Genomic DNA, 24,494 nt, shown 5'->3' with positions numbered 1-24,494 from the left:
TTCAGTGTCACTGAATAAGATCATGCAAAATATAAAGCCATGTCTTCATAACTCTCCATGCTATGTGTCAATAGATAGAAAGTGCCTGTGCATAGCTGTGGCTGCATTCCATACATGCATGTTTACAAAATCATGGGGAAAAAAAAAAGTCATTAAAATTCCAGAAGAATGTTCAGGTCATAAATTATTCTGCAAGGTGATATAAAATCACTGAACACGAAGTATTAAACAGTAGCAGTCTATTCCTTGGTACTTCAGCCATTGTCCTAAACAGTTAGAGAAACGATTTCTAATTTTGGACAAATCTTGCAAAGTATGCAATGGTCTGAAGAGAAACTGGGCAGAAACAACTTGCAAGCTCCTAAATTCACCCACAATCTGAAAAGACCAGCCACATGTAAAAATATTATGTGACCTTCAGGACACAACAACTATAATGTCTATTTCTAAACCATAATTTCTGTTCAATTTGGAATATACCTCATAATGGCCTTCTTTAACTGCATCTTGCAATGGTGTTATTTTTTCACTTTGTCTAGAATTAACATCAGCTCCTGCTTTCAAAAGCTCGTTTGCTATCCCATAATAGCCTTTCATACTTGCTCTATGCAGTGCAGTCCTGCCTACGAAAAAGCAAATGCTGTATTTCACATTTGGATGAAATAATTTATTAACATTTAGGTCAGTTTTAGGTTGTCTGTTTTATAACTATTTCAGCGGATATATTGAAAAGATACAACTTGATGCTTTTTACAGTTAGTTGCATGAAGAAATGTTTATCAAAAAGTCACAAGGATTAGGAGATCTCATTCTTTTGTCAAAATTTGCACATATTGAAGAACCAGGTGCTGCTGTAACAATATTAGTTTTATATTTGATAGTTGTGTTATGAAGGAAGGGAGTAAAAATTATTACACCCACATGTTAGTAATTTGTCCCTGAATAAAATGCATAAGCTATTTTAAGAACAACATAATTTTTCATGGCACTGTTTTATTTACACAGCCATGCTGAAGGGTAAGAAAGAAGAGATAAAATAAAAACCTGGAGTCTTTATTGCCAATCAAAAATGTTTTTTAAGACTATCCAATAACGGTTCGAGTTTTCAAATAAATCAGTGAAAAATCCTTACTGAAATTCCCTATCCATTCCCAGCTATATGAACTAAATCAAGACATGAGCTTCATGACCCACAGAACAATTTACTCATGAAGGAGGTGTTGAGGAAAAATAAAAGATGGCATGTAATCCTTTGATGCATAGCCTTGTATCAGCTACTTAAACATTCATTGTGTAACAGTTTTTTTCTAAGGTGAGAAAAGGAAGGGAAAAAGACAGAGGATCTTCCACTTCCTATCTTCCACCTCTCAAACCAGCATGCCCTCCAGAACAATTTGATGGACAGCCTTACTCTTCAACCGTCTTCTATTATCAGGAGGTTATCTAGGCCTCATTCACATACTAAATACACAAATTAATAAGTGACTTAGGCTTGTTAAGACTGTTCTGTGCCCATTAAGCAAAATTATCTTAATTTCATTGGAAAGAGAAACTCTTTGGGCTCTCTTGTACACCACACAAACAAGAATATTGTATATTTGTACAGAATTGGGTCTATTATGGGCACAAGGTGTTGTACCAGGCTGCCCAAAAATTTTGTACAACTAGGCTTTGGTCCTGAATGCTTGAAATTCAACGAAGTTTTGACCACACTGTCTAATGCCAACAGTGCTTCAAGACAAACATTTTTTGACAGGATCATCTGTAAAACATTCACATTTTATAGAGCCTATTTCACTAGGAACTCTAGTAACTTGATATCCTGGAGCAAAAGCTTGAAATCCGTTAAGGGAAGGATAAAAAGGTTCGCTAAGTAGAAAGTACCTATTGCTCTCTCAGAAAAAGAGTATCCTCTATCTGGTATTTGCCCCTCCAATATCCAACATGCAACACGTTCAACTGATGATCATTAGAGTTTAGCAACATGATTCTCCAAGGACACCATGCATGCTCAAGACGAAGGAGAAACATGAGTTGCATTGCAAGCGTTTTTCGGCTCCCTCAAGGCACCATCAATAGAGACTCAAACTGACGCTATCACTATCATGGTCTATATCCTACATACTGACGTCCAGGAAACAAAAAGGAAGGGGAAAACCAACCAAACAAACAAAAAAAGAAACACACAAGAACTCAGTAAGGTACTGAAGCAGAGTACTGTAGCACAGGAATAAGGACAAATACTATGCTGCAATATAGATAATCACTGTTAGAAGGCTTTAAAGAAAGAGGTACTGAGGCAGAATATAATAATCAGAACAATGATTCCAAAAGAGGGTGAGATCAAAGTGCATTTCAAAGTGGCACAAGTCTGGCAACTACACTTCTTTCTGACTGCACCACCTTCACTAAAAAAGAAGGAAACAGGGCCAGGTCAAGTCCCTCATCTCTTCTAGGAGTTCAACCAAAACACATTTTGTACAGTTATGCTCCTTTTGCACCAAAAAGTAGTGATGAAGAAACAGTGGCCTGGCAAAGGATGCACAGGCAGAAAAAGGAAGCAGCTCTGATGCCAACATCTGGCATCAGTGCACTTTAGTTCACTTGCACACAGAGGCTACAGCTGAACCCACATTATCAATATTTCCCTGTTGTTGGCAGGTGACTTTGAAACTTACCAAGAAAATATCTTCTCATCTACCTCTAGCAGAATTTAATACTTATCCCAAGTCATTTTGTTTGCTAAAACACCAGTATTATGTTGTAGAAATCTGAAATTTGCTGCTGACCCCATTTATTGATACATTCCAGAAAATATTTTAAAAATGGTACATTAATTATTTAATTAAGGGACTGTTTTGTGATAAGCATACACAGGATTCTTGAACTAAGGCTAAGTACACTTAATTGCATCACTTTGTAATTTTTTAACTGCTTACTTTTTCCACAAAATTTCCTGTTTTAATATAGTTATACATAGGTCTATATATTTTCTCATGAACAATTATCAAGTTAAGCCAAGAGAAATTTAATAACTTACCAACTAGTAACAAACCTACAGCCTTGTCCACTGCACGAACTCATAATATGCACTTTTATTAGTTATAGGTAGATACTTGTTTTGAAAATAGTATTTTAAAACTATTGCAACTTACCAGCATAATCCCGAACATTCACACTTCCATGGGATTTTATTATCTTACGTACAAGGTCTATATCTTGATGAGCAACAGCTCTGTGCAGTAACGTCTCACCATAAGTATTTCTCCTTCTCATTGTTGAAGCTGAAATGGGGCTACCAGGGTTTATAGTACGAGCAAGGGCTTCCTGTCCTGAAAAATAATGTAAAAGATAAGTTGAACAGAAAAATACCTTTCCTCTGTAATTTTGGCTTCACTTTGCTTACAGTTAGTAAATAAGCTTTCTGGAGAAAAAAAAAAATAATATATATATATTCATTCAATCTAGTAGAAACAAATATTTCAAAAAAATGAACTACCAATTTAATAATAATAACACTCCATAAAAGATGCTATAGTTAATTCCATAACAAACCTCCAACGGAACTGAATAAACAGAAATATGGTTTGGTAAAAGTATGTTAAGCTTAGACTCTTTCCTTTTTAATGACATTTTTTCAAAGTGCATTGTTTCCTACTGGATGATAAAACTGCTATTCTAAGTTACAGTTCATTACAAGATGAGCATTTCAACAGCTAGCCAGTTTTTCACCAATTTATCTTTTTTTTTTTAAGTCAAATTTATCAGCAGTTCTTTTGCATTCGTTTACGTCTTAAAATCTCTGCTTCATGAGCAAGGAGTATTTACACTAGGATAGTGATTGAGATTAGCTTCCTGAGACTACTTTGCCCCGTTACTTCATAACAAGCTCAGCCATTTGTGCAAAGAGAGAAAGGTGAACAGCTGCTTGGGGATATGAGACCTAAATATAAAAAATAAAATGTAAAACACGTTGTTTTTTAACTTATAGTTTATTGTTTTACAAAACAAATGCTTTCTCCTCTTTTCACTCATTACAGTTTTCAGATTGGGTGAAATAATTTCCAATACATAGATGAGCTGTCTGTACTTCACCAGAAGTACCAACCTAGCATCCTTCATATTGTGGAGAAGAGCATTCTCGCTACTGCCTCTTCTGAAAAACAGGGAGAGAAGAGAGAAGGGAGGAAGGAAAGGAAAGCAGGACTGCCTGCAAGACAGCACATTGCATGGCCTAGGCCATTCATCAATCTACTAATGAAAAATCTGGGGACTGCAGGCTATATACACTGTTCTTCTCCACAAGCTGTAGCTGATGCAGCTCACTGGCCCTAAAACTCCACCTGAGTGCCAGAAATAGATATAGTTCTCCTAAAGCTCAAACTCACAACTCTCCGCTGTTTTGTGCATGGTGAGATGCTGTGAGCCCAGACTAATTCCCAACCTTAAGTTTTTGACTCTGTGTAGATTTTTAGAACCTATATATAGGTAGATTATACATAGATACCTATATATAGAAGATATATGGGTTTACTCAAAACCTTCTCTCAGCTGAGGACATGGACAGTCCCTCTCCTCTACCTCTTCAGCCTTGCAAGACCTTAATCATTTCAGTTTGTAGTCAAAGCTGGTCTAACCTAGCCAGGCAGTTCAGGAGAGATTGAACCACACAGACATACAAAGAACAAGGGACAGTTTCACGCTACACTTAACCCAGTGTAACTTGCTACTTCAGGAGGACCCATTTCACATCACTTGTACCTTGCCTTCCTTACTGCCTTCCTTGTGTATGATCTTGTGCAAAACAACTGATGCCTGCTGATCCAAACTTAAACTTTTTGTGGGGCTATTTTTTCAGTGAATTACCAAACTAAAATGACTTACAGATTCTTGATTACTAGGTCTGATGCAAAAGGGAGGTAAAATTGTTAGATTGGGTTAACAAAAAGTTACCACTATAGGCAGTACAACTCTTTCTCCAGAAATCATGTTAAAAAAAGCCATAGCTTGTTTTCTGAGTGGAAACTAGTAAGTCAATTTGAATAGATAAGCAGTTAGTCATACAATTTCACAGCTCATTAAAATGGTGCTTCCATTAATTAAATAATTAAAACCCTGCAAAACAGAAGGGTTGTTAATTCAAGGTAGAATTATTCATATTTTCTAAGATCTATAATGTAGCTATTACAATTCAAATACTTCTGAAGTTTGTAAGCTGTTTAACTGATTGTACATGCACAGATAAATCCAGACTAACTGGGCTTAAACAAACAAACAAAAAATTAAGACCCCCAATCTTAAAGGTAATGGAGTGAGCTCTTAAGTGAGGAAATTCTGTATTCTCCTACACACTTCCTCTGCGAGGCAATGCATTTCTCTGCATGTATTTTCAAAGGATGAAAAATACCAATCTTACTACTTGACAAAGGAAATTGCAAGGAAAAATACTTCCAAGAGTGCTCGATAACAGTGGTAGTGAAGGCCCTATAATCCTATATTTACAACAGACAGCATAACAGCAGCAGGCATCCAAAATAGAATAAACTGTTCTGTATAGGTCAATTCTTCGGGACGGCACTGCCCTTGGAATCATGTTGCTCACAGAATACTAGATTATTGAAGGATACATGAATGTATAAAAGGATCTACATTCTCACTCTGCATAGAAATGTTTTTCTTCTACTTTTCAGAGTACAATGTATTTTTTCATATTTAACACTGTGATAAAAATTGCATCTTGAAAAAATTCTCATGATTCTTAATGAGTTTATGCAAACAAGTCAACTGTTAGGTTGCCACTATGTAGGTTTAAACAAGTAAGGGAAACAATCTATAACTTTAATTATTAAAATGTTTGTACCATCTTTTTAAAAGAAATCCATCCACAACATATTAGAGAGGTTAGGAATTAATTTGATTCAGTATAGTTGTTAAAATAAAAAAATAATCTGTATGATAAACACCAGACAATATCTTACTCAGCTTGTTTTCGATTCTCCTGCTTCTTCTTTGCTCAGCTTTTCTATCCTTGTTCAGAGTTATTTCTTGGCATATGCTGGTTTCTAGATCCTGCTTGTCTTTAGAAGCAGATTTCTGAATTTTACTGACAAAAGATTTGCTTAGAATCAACAAAAATACTCTCTTTTTTATATAAACAGATGTTTATAGTAGAGCTAAGAATGTGAATGTATTTGATTTTTAAAGGAAGTCTGTAACAGCATGCAACCATATAGGCTAACTCAGGTACTACTGAATAAAGAGTAAATCAAGAGAGAAACTAACTTCCAGAGCATTAAATAAAAGGTAAAACCTTTACCTTTTGATCATTTAAAGTAATTCACATGAGGAATGAGTACTCTGCATGCACTGTATTTGTAACATTAATTTTAAAAAATTATTTAAGAATATTATGCATGATTTTGCCATACTCAAAATCCTTAGCTTTGTTTCTTGCACTGCCACTGTGACACATCCTCTGATGAATCTCTTCTACTGTTTGGCAATGACTGAAAATTGTTGTTGGGGCTGTTTCTGTACATGCTGCAGCCTCCACTGAATATGAACTTCCCTCCCCAGTTTGCTTTTCACTAGAGGTGGCACCCCAGTAACCTGAAATTACTTCTTTCTCTTTCTGATGACCATTCACAGGCTGTGGAAAAAAAAAAAAAAAAAGAAAGAAGAAGAAGAAGAAATATTACAAACAACTGGTAAGCACGCTGTTAAAATAAGGGTTGCATATATAATAGCTCCAAGAACATCATTGTCTTATGAATTACACGTGTGCTCACAGACAATGGAGGGGTTGCTTAAGTGAGTAACTGGAATGCTACAGATACAAGAGACAGAGGCTGCCACAGGAGAGGAAGTCCCAAAGTAGTATGCTGCACAACATGCCTGTGGCAGAATAAGCCAAGGGAATAAGGATACTCACAATCGCAACTTAAATAATAAATCTAGGCTGGCTGACAGCAAACAAAAGTTGTCACTATCCGAAAGCTGTTTGGCTGGACTTAACAGATTTATTTCAGTTTCCTATGGACACGTGCTCCTGTCCTAAAAAATAAAGTTATGTTTAAGATGTCTTAAGCTAGCACATCTTAACTCATTCTTACACAAGCCTAGAAATGTGTGCATGATCAAGCACTCTGTTTTGCCTGGGGTTCAGTTACTCCCAGCTGAGAAGTTATTTCTAAAGACATACTGTCCCTGAGCTATAGCCACCACAGATGAGATTCACTTCATGTACATTCAGCTTTCTGAAAGCCAGGGATCTAGATGACACTTGGCATTCTCCTTACCCCTATCACTGACAAAGAGGAAGAGCTACTTTCAAGAGATGATAGTGATTCACCTCGTCTTAAGTTGTGCAAAGGGGAACCTAAACCATTGGTGTATATCACAGACTCACCTAACAGTAAGAGAGAGAAATCCTGCCCTAAAGATACATCATCACATGGCAGTTAATTTGAGTTACTTGAGTTTATTCACTGTTTTAGTCAAATGAGTGTGACATGCTGCTGAGTATCACTCAAGTTGTTGAAACTTGGGGTATTCATTGGCTTACTACACGTATGAGTGACTTTGAAAGCTCTTAGGACACACCATGAGCACACATGCACACAAATTCTTTCTAAGTGAAGTGGAATAGTTTATTAGTCCTTTCTTAGGATGCAGACCGAAATGGAGGTTTTGCTGACTCATATTTTTAATTGACATATTCAGCAAAGAGGCAAGTGAAGTGGTGAACTTCATTCCTATAAGTGGTCCCTCCAGGCCAAGAGATGATGCCTGTTAACATGGCAACTGGGAAACAACAGATATTTTAGTTCACAAAACTATCAATACAGTACATTCCATGGCATTACATATGCTATGGGAAGAGGGCAGGAGGAGAAGAAAAAAACATGTCAAAGGAAAAAAAAAAACCCACAACCAAACACCTATTTGCTTTATAAAGGACCATATATTAAAATAAATGGGCTATCCAGCATCCTGCTTGCATCTTCAGGACAATACAGGCTCTCATATTTTGTGTACTTGTTTCACCACAACAAGGATACTCTGAAGAAACAAGGATGAGAAAAGACCAAGGTGTACAATATACTGTTAGAACTCAACAGTTACTGAAAAATTAACTAGTATTTTTCCCCCACTAAATTGCCTTCCTATTTTCTGTCCTGAAGAACAGCAGATGGAGGAATAAAAAAAAGCTAGAAACAATTACTAAGTGACAAGAGGTTATAGATCCTCATTCCCACAGGACCCTGCTTCACAATCTTAACTGAGTAAATCCATACACTAAGCTTCACACAGCTGTGCTACAAATTTCAGAAATGAGCATTTCACTGAAAAAGCTCTGTAAGTTGCCATGGTTCTGAGAAAATTAGCCTAGAGACCTTTCACCACCTTGAAATTAGCTGCCTATTAAAGATCAACTGGAGGGAAGGAAAAAGCAGAAGGGGTAAGCAAAGGGGAAAGGGAGTATTTCCTAAAACTCGTATCTCCAAGTAATTTGGCTATTCTATAAAATATTTTATGATAAACATAAATTTTCAAATATTAATTAAACTGTGTATATACTTGCTCATTTGTTGTCCTCTGCAAGGTAGATCCTGTTAAGGCTTTTATTTCTTCTGGCTGAATTATAGCAAGTTGAGGCTCAATCATGTTTGTTATTTGTGTACAATCATCATCTAATTGGGGAATACTGGGTTCTGAATTTAATGTCTCTCCCTCGGTGTTAGGCTGAATCACACTTGGCACTAGAGGAGTGACAGGTTGTACTACAGATCCTGACAAGGCATTCAGAGCTGTCACAAGCTCTATCGGCAGGGCATCACTGCTCTCATCTGCTGATGGATCGCAGGAAAAGGCATGACCCTCACACTCTAACATATCAGGCAATGGGCTTATCATTTGAAGACTCTCAGAATCACTGAGGGATCTCAACAAATCACTCACTTCCAATTCACCAGTCTCTATACCCTGTTCTGCGAATACTTCCATGAAAATCCTTCCTAGGGATGTCAGTGAAAGATCTGTATGATTATTAGGGGAATGTTCTTCTACTCTGTTATCTGTGTCAACAACTGTCATGCAGGTTCTCTGGCAATCTTCTAAAACAAGTGGAAATACATCTTGTGGTGCCTGTTCTTTTGGAACCATCATTGTATGCTCCAGAAAGGCATCTAGACAGAGGTTTATTTCTGGAAAGACGTCTTCATCACTTAATTTCTGTAAAATCCAAACATCAAAAAGAATGTTTACAAAAAGGAATGGAACAGCTCTAAAAATCAAATAATCAACATTCACTTCAGAATTAATCCATATATATAGATATACATACTTTAATTTGCAATTTTTGCATAAACTATAAGACTCAAAGCCTTCCCTAAGAACTCATACAGTTTCTTAATAAGGGTTAGACTGAGGTCTCCATTTCAAAACCAGAGCACTTCAGCTGTTGTCTTCCCTAGCAGTGAAAATCCAGAGTAAGAGAGACTAAATTTATTATAAGGTCAAAGATATTATGCCAATGACCTGAGGGTGTTAAAGGGCTTTAGAGGAAATGCATTAAAAACTTCCATCACCCAGAAATAATGAAAATGAACATATTCACAATAATATAAAAAGCATAGTTAGTAAAACACAATATATGACTTTTGATTATGTATTTATATGGATCCAACACAGGTATGGAGCATTTGTGCCTCAGAAGCTTCAGTTCAAAACCTCAGGAGTATGTTTGGAGGCTGCACATTCGAATTTCCACTCTGAGTAGAGAACCACAAGACCATAAATCTTATTGGAAAAGTAACACTGCTACTGTTTTTTCTACTTACTTTGAGCTGCTTTCAACAGATGCACCCCTTTTTATACCCATTAATAGCTTTTTCATTTTTTTCCTATCCCTGTTTCAATGTTTCTGCAGGAGAAAATCAGATGCCTCAGCAGACCTAAAACATTTTTTCTGTATTACATTTTATATAATAGTGCTGTTGCTTAGTAATACTGGATCTATTTCAATACATTTTTAGACTCTTGCTGCCAGCAAGTGGCAATACTGAGTAGTACAAGAATCCTTTAACCACTGGTAACATAATTTTGATAATGCTCACACAAAATTAAACAGAAAGGGCAGAAATCTGACAGCATTGACTCACATTCAGTTTGTAAGCCATTATAAATCCCTGATTCTTTGCTGAAAAATTATTCTCCTGTCTGCTGTTTCCCATCTTGTAACTGTGTAGTTAACTGCTCCTTTTTAAGTACTAACTACTTTTTACTTTTCTGTATTGAATTACAGTTTCTTTTTAGACCACTTCTCTCATTTGTGCAGACTTTAAAATATTGGGGAAAAAACCCACTGGCGTAACTTTCTGTACTTGAAGAACAGTAGTATGAACAGTGTGTACATATATTACAAACTTCCTAAGAAAAAGGCTTGGTGCATTTGTTAAAAGGTAGGTGAAATATTTACACTAGTGGAGAAGGATCAGGCAGGCATAAATTACTGATTTTGCAAGATCTTAAAAACCCGAATGGCAACTGAAATCCAATACTTAAATGTGACTGGTGATCACAAAACCTCTATCAAACTACAGATGCCTAAATTTCTTGAGCACCCATTTCTGCTGGCAAAATCCTTTCAGACTTGCTCTACAAGTCATTAAAATCTACAAGACACAATAGAAGTCAAAACTTTCCATCCCTAAAACTCATTCTGAGCTGCCACTTACCTATAAAGACACTTAAAGTCCTGGTGCCTAAGGGCCCTGCAGCTGCCTGTTGAAAAGGAACAGAGGAGCTGCTGCAGGAGCAAGGCTGAGCCAGCTGGGAACTGAAACAAAACAGGGAGTTCTCTCTCCGGTGGACTATGGTCTGGTAAATACAGTCAGAATACACTAAGTTTCAAAGGAGGAGCTGGATTCCCTCTCAGTCAGCAGCTCAGCAGTAAAACATAAATATTGAGGTAAATGCAGGTTCGGGTCCATCCCTGACCAGAAGAGCTGTGTTTTAAGAAAGGGGTTCCTATGTAAGAATTCCAAAGAGAAAAAGGTATCTCTTTGGCATAAGGCTGTTAATACTTTTTAGGGTTTGAATGTCAGCTATCTCAAGGCATCTGTGAATCTCTTCGACTGAGCCTGAGCACATTACTTTGAAAGCCTTCATTTAAATTCCACCAAATTCACATCTCAATTATTCCCACTACAAACCAAGGTGTTCCTTAATCCAGGCATGAATCCTGCTGACCTTCTAGCATTAGCCCAGAATCTCTTGGCTCCCCATCTTACCCAGTAAGCACACACTGGGTAACAGCTGAGCACGGCAACAGTCAACTTCAGCCTCAGCTGATTCAGAACTGCACACCAGAGGAAGCAGATGGACAAGGAAGTCAAGCAGAGGTCTCATCTAAAAAAAAACAAACCCAAATTTACTTGGCCGGGGACATAAAAACTCTGCATTAATAAACTCACTGCACCAAATGCCAGTGAGTGAGCCCGGTTTAGCCAAGCCTCAGATGCCCACCTCTCCCTGTGCACTACATGAGAAAGCTTAAATCCAGCCTGTCAGCTCCAGCACACGGCAGTGCATTCACATCACTGAGTGAGCCATGACATGAGAGGATTTTGTTTCCACGTGTTTGAGAACATTAAAGAAGTTACTGAGAAACTGATGGCTATTTGGCGTCACAGACTGTGGCTTGCAAATGTTACAAGATAAAACCGGACTAATACTGAAGCATAAATAATAAGGATGGAGTAGAAACGTTAAGTGGGCTCCTGTATCTGCTGGCTCTGAGTCAGACAACAACAGAGAAGTTCAGGTTTTCAATACGTATGTATAGGAGAATCACTGTAAAACTTCAGAAGGATAAACATTACCAGGTTTTGTGAGAACACTGAGCTGAAGATTCCTCCAATATACTGTGGCATGAGGGAAGCACAGAGAAACACAGAACAGTTGAGGTTGGAAGGGGCCTCTTGAGATCATCTAATCCAACCTTACCACTCAAGCATTGTCAGCTGCAGCAGGTTGCCCAAGACCATGTCCACTGATGCTCTGACTATTTCCACAGGTGGAGAATGCACAGCCTCTCTGGGCAACCTGTTCCAGTGTCTGACCAACCTCAAAGACAAGAAGTGGGATTTTTGTGTTTGGATGCGATTTCTTTTTAATTTGTGTCCACTGCCTCTTGTCCTACCAGTGGGCGCTACTGAGAATTCTAGCTCCCTCATCTTCATTTCTTCCTGTCAGGTGTCCATACACAGTGGTAAGATCCCACAAAGCCTTCTCCATGTTGAATGATCCTAGCTCTCTCAGCCTCTCCTCATATGAAAGATCATAGAATCATAGATTAGTTTGGGTTGGAAGGGACCTTCAAAGGTCATCTAGTCCAATGTCCATGCAACTAGGTCAGATTACTCAGTGTCTCATCCAACCTGACCTTGAAAGCTTCCAGAGACGGGGCATCTACCATTTCTCTAGCAACCTGTTCCAGAGTTTCACCAACCTCATAATAAAAAAAACCCCTCTTCCCTATAGCTTGTTCAAACTTCGCCTCTTTTATTTTAAAAGCACAGGCTCCTGTCCTATCGCAACAGGCCCTGGTCCTATCACAACAGGCTTTGCTATAAAGTCTGCCCCCATCTTTCTAATAGGCCCCCCTTTTAAATACTGAAAGGCCAAAATAAGGTCTACCTGGAGCCTTCTCCTCTCCAGGCTGAACAAGCCCAACTCACCCAGCCTGTCCTCACGGCAGAACCGTTCCAGCCCTCTGATCATTTTTGTGGCCACTTCTGGACCCTCTTCACAGGTCCATGTCTTTCCTGTGCTGGGAACCCCAGAGCTGGATGCAGGACTCCAGGTGGGGTCTTACCAGAGTGGAGGGGCAGAATCACCTCCCTCAACCTGCACGTCACGCTTCTTCTGATGCAGTCCAGGACATAGTTAGCTATCTGGGTGGCAAGCACATCTTGCCAGGTCATGCTGAGATTCTCATCAACCAACATCCCAAAGTTCTTCTCTGCAGGGCTGCTCTCAATCCATTCCCTACTCAGCCTGTATTGGTATCAGTGGTTGCCCTAACCCAGGTGCATGACCTTGCACTTCGCCTTGTTGAATCTCATGAGGTTCACACAGGCCCACTTATCAAGCTTGTCCAGGTCCTCTGGATGGCATCCTGCCTCTGAGGCATGTCAACTGCACCACTCAGCTTGGGGTCATATGTAACCTTGCTGAGGGTGCACTCAATCCCACTGCTTCTGTTATTGATGAATATACTAAACAACACTGGTCCCAGTATGGACTCCTCAGAGATGCCAGTCATCATTGATCTCCATCCAGACACAGAGCCATTGACCACTACCCTCTGGACACTACAATCCAACCAATTCCTTATCCCCTGAAGTTCATCCATCAAATCTATATCTCTGCTATTTAGAGAGAACAATGTTGGGGGGGATTTTCTCAAAGGCCTTACAGAATCAGATGCACCAGTCCTTTAATTATCTTTGTGGCTCTGTGTTGGACCTGCTCCAGTGTGTCTGTATCTTTCTTGTAGTGAGGACCTAGAACTGGACACAGAATTCTAGAGGTGGCCTTACCAGTTCTCATTGCAGGACCTACTCTCTCAACTTACCAGCAATATTCTTCCTAACGCAGCCCAGAATATTGTTCACCTTCTTCAATTTATATAGAATTCTAACTTTTATTTATAGGTTCAAATCTATGGGACTAGACAGAAGAGTGGTGATGCTACGGTCTCTGCATTAAGCAGGTTATCTCAGCAGACAGTTACACTGCATATTGCCATCAATTGCTCCACACTTGAATGTCAGAGAAGAAATACTGGAACTGGTATCCAGCTGTAAGTTAATGGGAGGTTTCCTAAGAAGCTGCAGACGGCAGGCCCAGTATGATTATCTTGTTTCTCTAGGACCATGCTGTTGATGCCACTAGGCCTCCAGAAATTCTCAAAACTGTCCATGACATTGCAACAGGAGTTAATTATACCAGTTACTTTTTGCTGTGGAAAAGGCAACAGAGCAAATTTCAATAACAATTTCTTCATTCAGTATACACAGACCTGAAAGCAATGAACCGGTCAGGGATCAACTGAGACTAGAAATCAAAAAGCACAAAGAGGGCATTGTGCTTCAGAGGGGCAACAGAAGGAGATAATGCAGAAGTAGCAGAGCAGACATTAAGCAACACTGCGGTGGCACGTGACAGCACACAATCATATGACACAGAGGCAAAGGCCAAGAACCCCTTAATGCAATGCTGCCAGCACTTCCTCTGCTAACTGGAGAGAAATCTGCTTGGATTTCAGTGACTGAAAACCAAGAATGAAGGGAATGCTGGAAGAGGAAGTGGAAAGGAATCGAGGGCACATTTGACCACTGGGTGTTTATGTTGGTGGTCGCAGAATCTTCAACTCTTGCTCAAGATATTTCTGGATTGGATGGTTCACATGGATATATTGTGGAATTTTTGCTACTATGTTTTCTCTAAGCTGTCATGGAATTCCTTCTTCTCTCCGAGGTTTGTCTGTCTCTCTCTTTCTTTCCTTCTTTCTTCTTCCTTCTCTCTTTCTTGCTTCCTTTCCTTCCCTTTTTCTTTCTTCCCTCCTTTTTCTTTCTTCCTTTTCCTTCCTTCCTTTCTTCTTGTGCAAAAGCAGTGCTTGCAAGCAGATATTTAGTAAAATAATCAGTACTATTTGTAAGCTACACTTGTAAGATTCCAGTTACATTAAGCTTCTCTAAATTAGTATGGTACAGTCCCCATCCCTGCACTCCCCTTCAGCTGTGCATTTCCACATCGTCTCTTGCGCTGCACTGGTGTAGCTGGATTGAGAAGACAACTTGGATGAAAACTAAGCCAACTATAAAAACTGAAGAGCATCTGACAGTTATTCCTCAAAACTCACTCCATGTGGGGGGTCAAACAAGCGCTAGTATTGGCACAAAGGCAGCATCAGAAGCACATGGCAAAGAAGATGGGCAGAACCTTGCAACACCCAAACAGAGAGGCCCGCACTGGAGTGGAATCATCCCCAATGCAGTATCGCTGGGAAAGGAGCCAACAAATGGGGGGAAAAGCCGCTCCAAGGCTATTCCCTCACTTTTACCTCATCAGCAGTGAAACCTGTCACTCATGAGCAGCTTTAGGACTACCAAAGAGATATATCAAAGAGATTAGTACTACCTATTTTTGGCCATAAGTAAGTCATTACTCCCAAAGATTCCTCTTCAAATACCTTCCTAATTCTCTCCCACCACTTTCATTGGTGAAAAACATGTTTTAGCTACTAAATGTCTTCATTACTTTAGTTTAAGTAACAGCCCTTACACAGTCTGTGTCATGGTCTTTCCTACTTCACTGTTACTGCTACTCTTCTACCCTTGTGCCCTGCAAGCTTAATAACTGCAGTTCCTACTGAAAAAACAGAAAAGGTTAGCTCTTAAATTGTTTTAACCTAATGCACTCAGTGTCAGTTTCAAAAGTTGCGTGCCTGCTTTTAAAAATGGAAGAACCAGGTATTTTTCAGTAAAATACTCTCTAATGAAATTAAATTGCATTTTATATACATTCAGTTGTAAAAATATACTAACCTCTTCTTCCGAATCTTTCTGAAATCCATTCAATTCAATATCTAAATTTAGGAGAGTAAACAAATATTTCAGCTGTAATTTCCACTTCTGAAAGTTCTCATCTCTAATAAAATGGCCTCACTTCCTGATTAAGGCTGGGGTTTCAAACCTTAAAAATTACTATAGTCATGTTCCATAGTGAAACTGACAATACGGTTTCTAGTTGGGCTCTGTTAGTCACCGAATTATATTCCAGGGCTATTTTGTGACATTTCTTCACTGTGGTTTAAAGGCCTGCATTTCCAAACACTATCAGCAGATGGAACTGCTGCCTATTCCACAGGATGAGACCTATCCCCTGCCCTCTGGAATTACAGTGCAATTAGACAACATGGCTAAAACAACCTAATAAATTACTGCCTCTGAAAAGGGCTGATCCCAATCCCCTTGCTCCTATCACCATGTTTTAACATCCACATGACTCCCTGGGTATTTCCTAACCAGATATAAAGTGAACAGTTTTCTGTTGGGTTAGCAAAATTAGCTCAAACAGGGAGACAGCAAAACAGATGGGGCAGTCTTGCACTGCTGGGAGCACAGATGAAGACAAGTACAACTGAAGTAGCAGCAGAAGACACACAGATCTGGGGAATTACAAGCAGCATTTCTGCCTCTCCTTCTTACACATCTTTGATTCTTGCTTATGTTAGTAAGCATCATGTAGGAACCCTCAATGACTGTTACATCCGTGCTTACCTTACATATTCATATGGGACTTGAATACCATGAGCCCTGTAACTTTTGCCAGAAAATTCCACAGCAATAAAAGAATTTTAAGCTGGAAATACACCACTGGCTTGGGAAAACAGTTAATTCTTCAAACAATTGTAACATAATACTTACAGAAATACAACTATAAAAATTAAACAACTGTTGTAAAAGACACATACAGTCAGATTCTAAATAAACATACATAGATACTAATCTTCAACTTCTCAAATGATTTTGCCACACCTAGAGCAACTTTCAGTTTTATACAAAATACAACATACCTACAGAATCATCTTGCTGTCTCTCTACTACAGCATTTAATGAAAAAACAGGCTTAGAAATATTTTCAGTAAATGATGGACAGTTTATCCAATCCCTAGAATTAAACAATACAATAAAAAGTTCTTATTCAGAAACAATTGTAATCTACTCACCTTATGAAAATTTCTGCAGTACTTTCGGGTTTTTTAAATTTACTTACAAATATTTGTGGAAACAACTGTAGCTATTTTAAAAGCAGACATCTCTTTACAAGGACATGCAGTAACAAAGACTTTCAGATTTACTAAGTGGAACTAGACCACAGAATGGTTAGGGTTGGAAGACGTGTTTGTATACTCATTCTGTAAGAGAAAAAATGGCCTTTCCTATTTTTTATTACTTCTTTCTGTATTTCTAGTATAAATCCATCTTCTACTGAAATCCTTCCATAGCTTTTAAGAACAGAAGGTCTAATATTATTATTACAAATTTGTATTTGTTTGTCTAATGCTTTCCCCCGAGTTGTTTACTGTCATTCCTGTTGCTTATGCCATTATACCATTTAAGGTAATGCCATCAATAAAAATAAACACACATACAGTTTGACTCAGACACAGAATTACCTCTGACAGAAACAGAGATCCTTCACTAAGCAAACAAGAAAAATGCTTCACAACAGAACACCAAAAATAAAATAACATACAAATGGAGGCAAATTGAAATTGCTTAATTACAGTATGCCTGACTGGAATTCCTGTGTGATTTATCATACTCACTGCAGTAGAGACTGAGACTGATCAGACGCGTATGCCTCCTGAGGTACCTGAATGAAAAAAAAAAGACAAAACCAACAAGTTAGTAAACAAAGTACTTCATTAGTTATTTTCTCAGCTTTATTACATGCTTTTCTTCTTCCTTCTGTAACTAAGCTGGGAAATGGAATTTTTTGATCTGATTCTTACATACATTACTAATAAGATATAAAAGCCATTCCACTCAAATATTTTTTTTCAATTTGTGCTTTTTGAGAAAAATGTTCAAAAATAAATCGATAGTAGGAAAGACAAGACTCAATCAGAAGGAAAATATAGCTATGCAAGTAAGATATGATTGCTTTAAATTTAGGGTGTTTTCTATATCAGAAGACCAAAATGCATGGTATTTTTATTTCAGATCCCAGTTTTAATGCTTTTTGTAACAATTCTCTCTTTTGGGAGATGGGTGCTGCTTCAGAGACTGTGGAGTTTAGTATGTAACTCCCAATACCCCTGGAAAAAGGCAGAATTAAGGAACTTAGCTGTTAAGACCTGTATGTCAGCAAGCTCTCAGTGGCACGGCTGCCACATGCAGACACAGAAAAGGGCATGCAGATAAGGAGAGAGATAATGTCAGACCAGGAGCTGAATTCAAACTCTTTAGTAAAAGGAGCCTGGATTCACTTTTTGTGCCTCTGACTGTACGTAAGGGAGAGATCTTCTCCAGTATGGAAAAATGAGCCTTTATGTAAAGCCCAAAGCAACCTAGGAATGATTAAGATAGGCAAGTGAACTGCAGAAGAGTTCTCTTCCATATGAGATGAAGACTGAGGATTACTAGTAGACCACCAGCATACTAGCTTCAATTTTAAACAAATCATTGACATACAGCTGAGAACATTCACAGTCCTAGGAAAACACTGGGAAATAACATCTTGGTGTGGACATCAAGTGATCACTTCTTCGACTTTCACAAGGTATTAGCAACACTATAAGAATAACCATTTAAGCAATGACCTAAAGAGCAACAGGTGGAGATCACCCAGTAGAAAAGTCCGCTAAAAGGCTCCCTGGAACAGAACAGATTCTTTAGAACAGTTTGTGCAACAACTACTGACTGATGTAGTTCCAAAATATGGCAATGGGGTAGTTGGCAGAAAGTTACTGACTTTGCTAACACACCCTTTGTACAATTCAGGGTATTTACACAGAACGTTATCCAGAAAGCAAGTGAGGTCATGGAGATAGCAGAACTACTAAATCTCTCTGGCTAACATTGCTCAGATAGATGCTCAAAGCTCAATCAACTACCATTATATCTCAGAAGAAGAATGAGCTTTTTTCTGCTAAAAAACTGAGTTCTAAGCAAAACCAGTATATTGCAGAATGAGAGATCTTCTCAAATCAAATAGTATTTGTGTCCACTGACTGCAAGTACTGGGGTACAGCTTTGTGTCCTGCTCTTTTGCTTTTGGTCAGGAAATTCCTGCAAAACTCAACTGATTTTTCTCATTTGAGCAATTATTTATAGAACAAATCATCCCAGGGGACCCCAGATGTGTCCTAAAAAAGACTAATGCTCAAAGGCTGTAAATGCCACCTAACAACTTTAGGTACACGTCATCAAACTGGAGGAAAAAAAAAAAAAGCCTGGAAAACCTGAAAGCATAAACTTACAATTGTGAGGACTGCCTGAACAAACTATGGAAAAGGGTGTTAATAAATAATGGAAGCAACTTGTCAGCTGGAAAGAACCTGAATGGTACAAAATCTGTCTGTATACCTACTGCATCTCTGGTGGAAGAAAAGTCTTACTTACAGTCTCTTACATGGTAGAATAAAAGACAGGACTGCACATCCCAAGCCTTCCCCAACCCATCTGAAGTACAATGAAAGGCAAGACGCTGTGGAACAACTGGAAAAGATGTTACATTTCCTGAAAAATTTCACAGCCACTCTGGGCTGCACAACCCTCACATCACATCACATCACATCAAGATGCTGTATTCATATAAGATCACTTCTGAAGACACAGCAGAAGGAAAGCTTCTATGTAAGCACATTCCATGTTGGCTCTCAGAGTGGCTGAAGAACCAAACTGCTGCAATTTACACATGCTAGTATCAGGGATGACAGGCCAATACCGTTCTTACAGCATTCAGTAAAGATTTTATTTCATACCGTTCTCATGCTATGTATGACCAGTGGCATGCTGTATAGGTCTCACCAAAAAAAAAAATGCTGACAGTTACCTAACTATTTGGTGAAAAGTACCAGGTTTCTATGCTCTTCTGAATTTTCCTTATGCAGACGGGGGATTTGTCCTTGGACTTGGAAGAATCCCTTACTAGAATTGTAGACTCTTGTGAGAGTCATGAAGCCACTCAGGTTAGGCAGTATTCAGTCAGATCAGCTCCCACAGGAGACAGGGAGAGGGTGAGTACTTCCCTTATTCCCTCTCTCTTCAGAAATGGGCACTTCCCTCATTCCCTGTGTCCTTAGGAAACTGTGATAAGCTTCAGTCAAGACAACCTTAGGACATGCAAGCAGCAAAATAAACTTATGGAAAAAAGCCTCTGAAATAACAGCATCGTTCTGATTTTGTTCACTGTTTCCTGTACTGCCAGTTGAGACAAATTTGTTTGCAAACCTGTAGTACTCTGTAAAATCACCCGCTTAAGCAAAAGGAATGTCTTTTTTCAACATATTTTTTGTCATCTAGGAGTCAGTTTAGTTCTTTTAAAAAAATGTCTTATACTAGAATAAGGATATATAGATACAGGTCTTCAGACTGGTGAATCCACAGCACTAAAAACAGTGTAACAGTCACAGGTTTTAAAACAATCTCACTGAAAGAGCAGAAACCTGTTTGTTTCTATTTTTCTCCTGAGCCTGTCATATGCAGGTGGAAACCTGATTGCTCAATGAACAGAAGTTTATGGGCTAGTTACCAACTGTGGCATATATATTACAAGGTGGGCAAATTAGTAGATTCAATAATGCAGAATTATCCATAGAACAGAATAATTACCCAATCATCACGCAAGCAGGCATTTTATTCTGCATTTCAGATTATTATCTCTTTTGTTTTTTAAAGAAACAACTGTCCAATCATTGGATCACAGCTAATCTCATAATGAGTAACCAAGGGTGTATTCTGGCATGGTCACGCCAGATGGTTATCTTTCAGCTCCTGAAGTGAATGTACTAAAAGGTTTGTGCTCTGTGACTTCCTCATCTTTGTCATGGGTTTGTTGCTCAAATTTCAAAGCTCATGGCCGGGGAAGAGACTTAGATACATTCACAGAGAGAATGTGCTACAAACCTGACAACTCTCTTGCCATAAAATTCATTTCAGCTGCAAGCCATCAGGCTCTTTTAGACACAAAGAATGGGATGCCCATTGAGTTTATTAATAAGTAATAGTTAGGTATGTGTAGCAGAAGACGTATCACTTCTATACGTACTGGATTTATGTGGTTTTCCCTCTCACTGTATGTGTGATCACCATACTTCTGTATAAAACAGATTTCTGGAGAGCGCATTCCTAGAAAGGAAAAAAATAAAAATAAAAACCAAAGCACAAACCAAACCACAACAACAATAATTACAGGAAGTTTTGATTACTTTAATTTCTACATAACTTTCCATAACTCTCATGGATTTCTACATAACTCAGTAATTAAGGCATATGTATCAAAGCTTCTGATATGCAATGGACTTAAGTGGTTAAACAGTCAGTCCAACTAGATTTTGAAACTACCATATAGGAGAGGTCAGAACTTAATAAAACAAGCTGGGGGGAAAATTGCATGATCCACTTGACTAAAAATATATGTACTCCTATATGGAATACTTTAATGACTATGCAAAGAAAGAACTTTTCTCTGCAGAAAGAAAGAAAATATAAAAAAAAAAAAAAAAAAAAGGAGTAAGAAACCCTTAAGGCAGGACCCTTAGGTTTCAAAATCAGAATGTTGTTACTGACATTAACAAAATATCCGAGAAATTAATCTTTAAATGCATGTCATCACCAAATTGCTCCTATACAAGTACACATAAATACACAAATAATATGAAATACTAATTCCCTAACTTACTGAATATAAAATGCTGTAGCAGAATGCTAAAAATATCATAATCAATTACATTTACAGACACAAAAAACCCTCACCTAACCCTCACACAAATTCCCATTCCACAAACTGAGTCAAATAAATGTCCCATAAACCATGTATGTTGAATGGTGCCAGGTTTTAATTCCAGTGGATAACCACAGGTAAATTCAAAATGGGATGATGATTCTTTCCTTAGACAAAACTATGAGTAACTGTGAAAGGTTCAGCATGAAGAAATTACAGCCATAGGAAAAGTTTCTGCAGATTTCAGTGGGCTGTAGGTAAGATTCATATTAATTCAGAGAAGACTGATAAAAAATTACAGTCCACTCGGGTCTTCACATTGGCAAAAAGGCAAAAAAATCTGGAAGAACCCCAAGAACACCTCATGTCACCTAAAGACTAGGCAGTATCTGTATTGCTGGACTAAAATGTACAGGACACAAGTCAAATGGATTACGTAAAAATGCCAAGGAGGTACCAGTAAAACTGTTACGTAACTATAACATGCTTGTTCAGGCAACCTACTCTAAGGGAGTTATTAGGGAAGATTTTAAGGCTTTAAATGAGTGTGCATGCATTTATGTTTAAAGTAATTTACTAATACACTTTAAAAAATGCACTTAAATATCCCTATCCAAATTTTGTATGTTACATTTAACTGATACAGTAACAACATTTTTGAAAATATTATATGCAACTGCAGTTACATACTACTACTAAGCCTATAGATTCCATTTATATTACTATTATGTGTTTAGATTCAATTTATTTTATTCTGCTCAAACACAATATACATATCTAAATAAAAAGGATATCCCTATATACAGTTCAAACATTTCCCAACCCAGGCATTCTCCGAGTACACAGGAAGAATACAGAAATAAACAGCAAACTAATTTTTCAAATATTAAAAAGATACTGAAGATTCTTCAAAACTACGAGCTATAACTATGGAGATAGTAAGAGAGCACATATAGTCCATAATAATGAACTTCATGTAACATCTACGTTTAAATAACATGGACTCAGCCAACATCCACATCAACAGATCACTGAAAAAAACAGAGTGGAAAATATGTCCTACCTTCAGTAATTCTTGTTTCAGTTGTCAAAGCCATGTCCTCATTAAGAAAAAGAAATCTTTGCAAAAAAGGAAAAAAAAAAAAAGCCTGTTAAACAGTTGAATACTCTGCTTTTCAGTCCTGTAAACTCAACGAACTGTTGAAGGCAGTGAAAGGCACCCATCTCAGCCTCTGCTGTCAGGGCACTGCTACCCACAGGCATCTCTAACGCTAACACCAACACCCCCAAACTGTACCCAATATTCTGGACAGAAAACCTTTGACAGGAGGCACATCACCACTTCATGGATTTTCAAGCAATACTGGGCCACAAAGCCAGCACGAAGAAGTGCAGCTGCTTCATAGCTTCAATTCTTTGCCATGTCTCAATGGATACAGGATATAATACCATCAAAATGGTACCAAATTAAACTGCCAAGAAATAACATCAGCAGCAAACTTAATAGTGTTTTCTTTATTTTCTCTGAGTTAGTTCTGGTATGTTTCACTTTCACTGACTACGAAGTTATTCAGGAGGGCACAAGAGGCAGAAACTTGGAGGCTCACAAGCGTATGTGTGTAAAATCAACAGGGCCACTTGCAAAGCTGAGAACTACCGCGTCTAAGGGCATACAAAACTGGTTTGAACGAAACAAACAACACCTAAAAATGCATATTTATGAAATAATGGAGAAGAGCTGTTTTGGACTCCGGGATATTGGGCGCAGGAGGGGATGTGGCCCGCCTGTGGCTGTTCTTCTGAGATGAAGCCCAGCGCTGGGCAGGCCGGGGGCAGCGCCCGCCTCCTCAGGAGGGCCCGGAGCGGCCCCCTCAGGCCGCCCCGCCGCGGGCTTCTCCCCGCGCCACGCCGGCTGTGTGCGCACAGCTCCGGGCAGCGCCGCGTTACCACCTCCTGCTGCCGAACTCCTCTTCCTCCACATCGCTCTCCATCACAGAGCCATCCACGACAGTCTCGTCGCTGTCGCTGTCCCTGTCCGCGCCCCGCTCCCCCATGGCGCCACCGCTCCGCTCCCGGCCTCTCTCTTCCCCTCCTCTCCCGCCCCGCGGGCGCCGCCGCCGGCCGCCCCTCCCCCCGCGTGCCGCGCGGCTCCCTCAGCGGCGGCGGCGGCCGCCATTTTGTGGAGGCCTGAGCCCCGCGGCGCCTCGCTCCCCCCCGGCCCGGGGGGCTCGGAGAAGGCAGAACGGGAGAGGAGAGCTCGTCCGCACAAGCGCAGCCCCTCAAGTGCAGGTAACATTGGAGCGGCTGGCGGTAGAAGTTAAAGGCTGCTCTCCCTTCAGCGCCATTGAGATGAGTGTCCCTCAGCACTGCTGGGCACAGTGCTGCTGTCCCACACCCTCAGCCGGAGCCTGCGCCTCCTCACCAGCCTTGGGCTCTTGCTTCTGGCCCTGTCGTGCGCATCATTCGGAAGAGCCACAAAGCACTTAACATGCCAACCTGTGCGTCATCTAAAATCGCACCCTTTTCCTAATTGGTGTACTTCCGTGGCCACGTTTAAGCACCTAACTTCACCTGCTGTCCTGAGCACAACAAATGCTTCATCTGTTCAAGACCAGGACCGTGTTTGAGATAACCAGATTAGTAATGCCAACGTTGTCACAGTACTTGAGTAGCATTCTTGTACGTATCCCAGTGCTCATCTGTTAATCGCACCGAGGTTTTCCCCAGGCAGCCGCGCTCCACCGCCGCTCTCCCCGTCCCCGCGGCAGCCGGGGCCGTGCTGCCCCGTGGCGTGTCTGTGGAGCTGCACCGCGGGCTGGCCGCCACGGTCACAGGTGAGCAAACCGTGGATGGCAGAAGCCATTGATGTTACCCGCATAGACTGCAAATTCCAAACCGTTGTAGTGACTCCTGCACCCAATGAACCTGATAATAAAATTAGCATTTTTGTTATTTGCCAATCGTATTCA

The 24,494-nt window shown here is 39.5% G+C and overlaps 1 protein-coding gene across 1 annotated transcript in view; it reads right to left on the bottom strand.

Annotated features, from left to right (window-relative positions):
- The window catches only part of ANKRD31 (ankyrin repeat domain 31), a gene marked incomplete at both ends in the record, with an annotated part of 63,090 nt that extends 39,511 nt beyond the window's left edge, over positions 1-23,579 (bottom strand). The window contains 9 exons of the mRNA XM_080362536.1: positions 481-623; positions 3,156-3,379; positions 4,885-4,903; positions 5,979-6,103; positions 6,429-6,691; positions 8,581-9,234; positions 15,618-15,658; positions 16,649-16,743; positions 23,473-23,579. Coding sequence (XP_080218662.1) covers positions 481-623; positions 3,156-3,379; positions 4,885-4,903; positions 5,979-6,103; positions 6,429-6,691; positions 8,581-9,234; positions 15,618-15,658; positions 16,649-16,743; positions 23,473-23,579 — 1,671 coding nt within the window. The remainder of the gene's footprint in view (positions 1-480; positions 624-3,155; positions 3,380-4,884; positions 4,904-5,978; positions 6,104-6,428; positions 6,692-8,580; positions 9,235-15,617; positions 15,659-16,648; positions 16,744-23,472) is intronic.
- Between the last annotated feature and the right edge of the window lie 915 nt (positions 23,580-24,494).

Source organism: Nesoenas mayeri (genome assembly GCF_963082525.1).
Source record: "Nesoenas mayeri genome assembly, chromosome: Z".
Taxonomy (NCBI): domain Eukaryota; kingdom Metazoa; phylum Chordata; class Aves; order Columbiformes; family Columbidae; genus Nesoenas; species Nesoenas mayeri.
The sequence above is the reverse complement of the archived record's forward strand: the minus strand, read 5'-3'. Positions and strand labels throughout refer to the sequence as shown.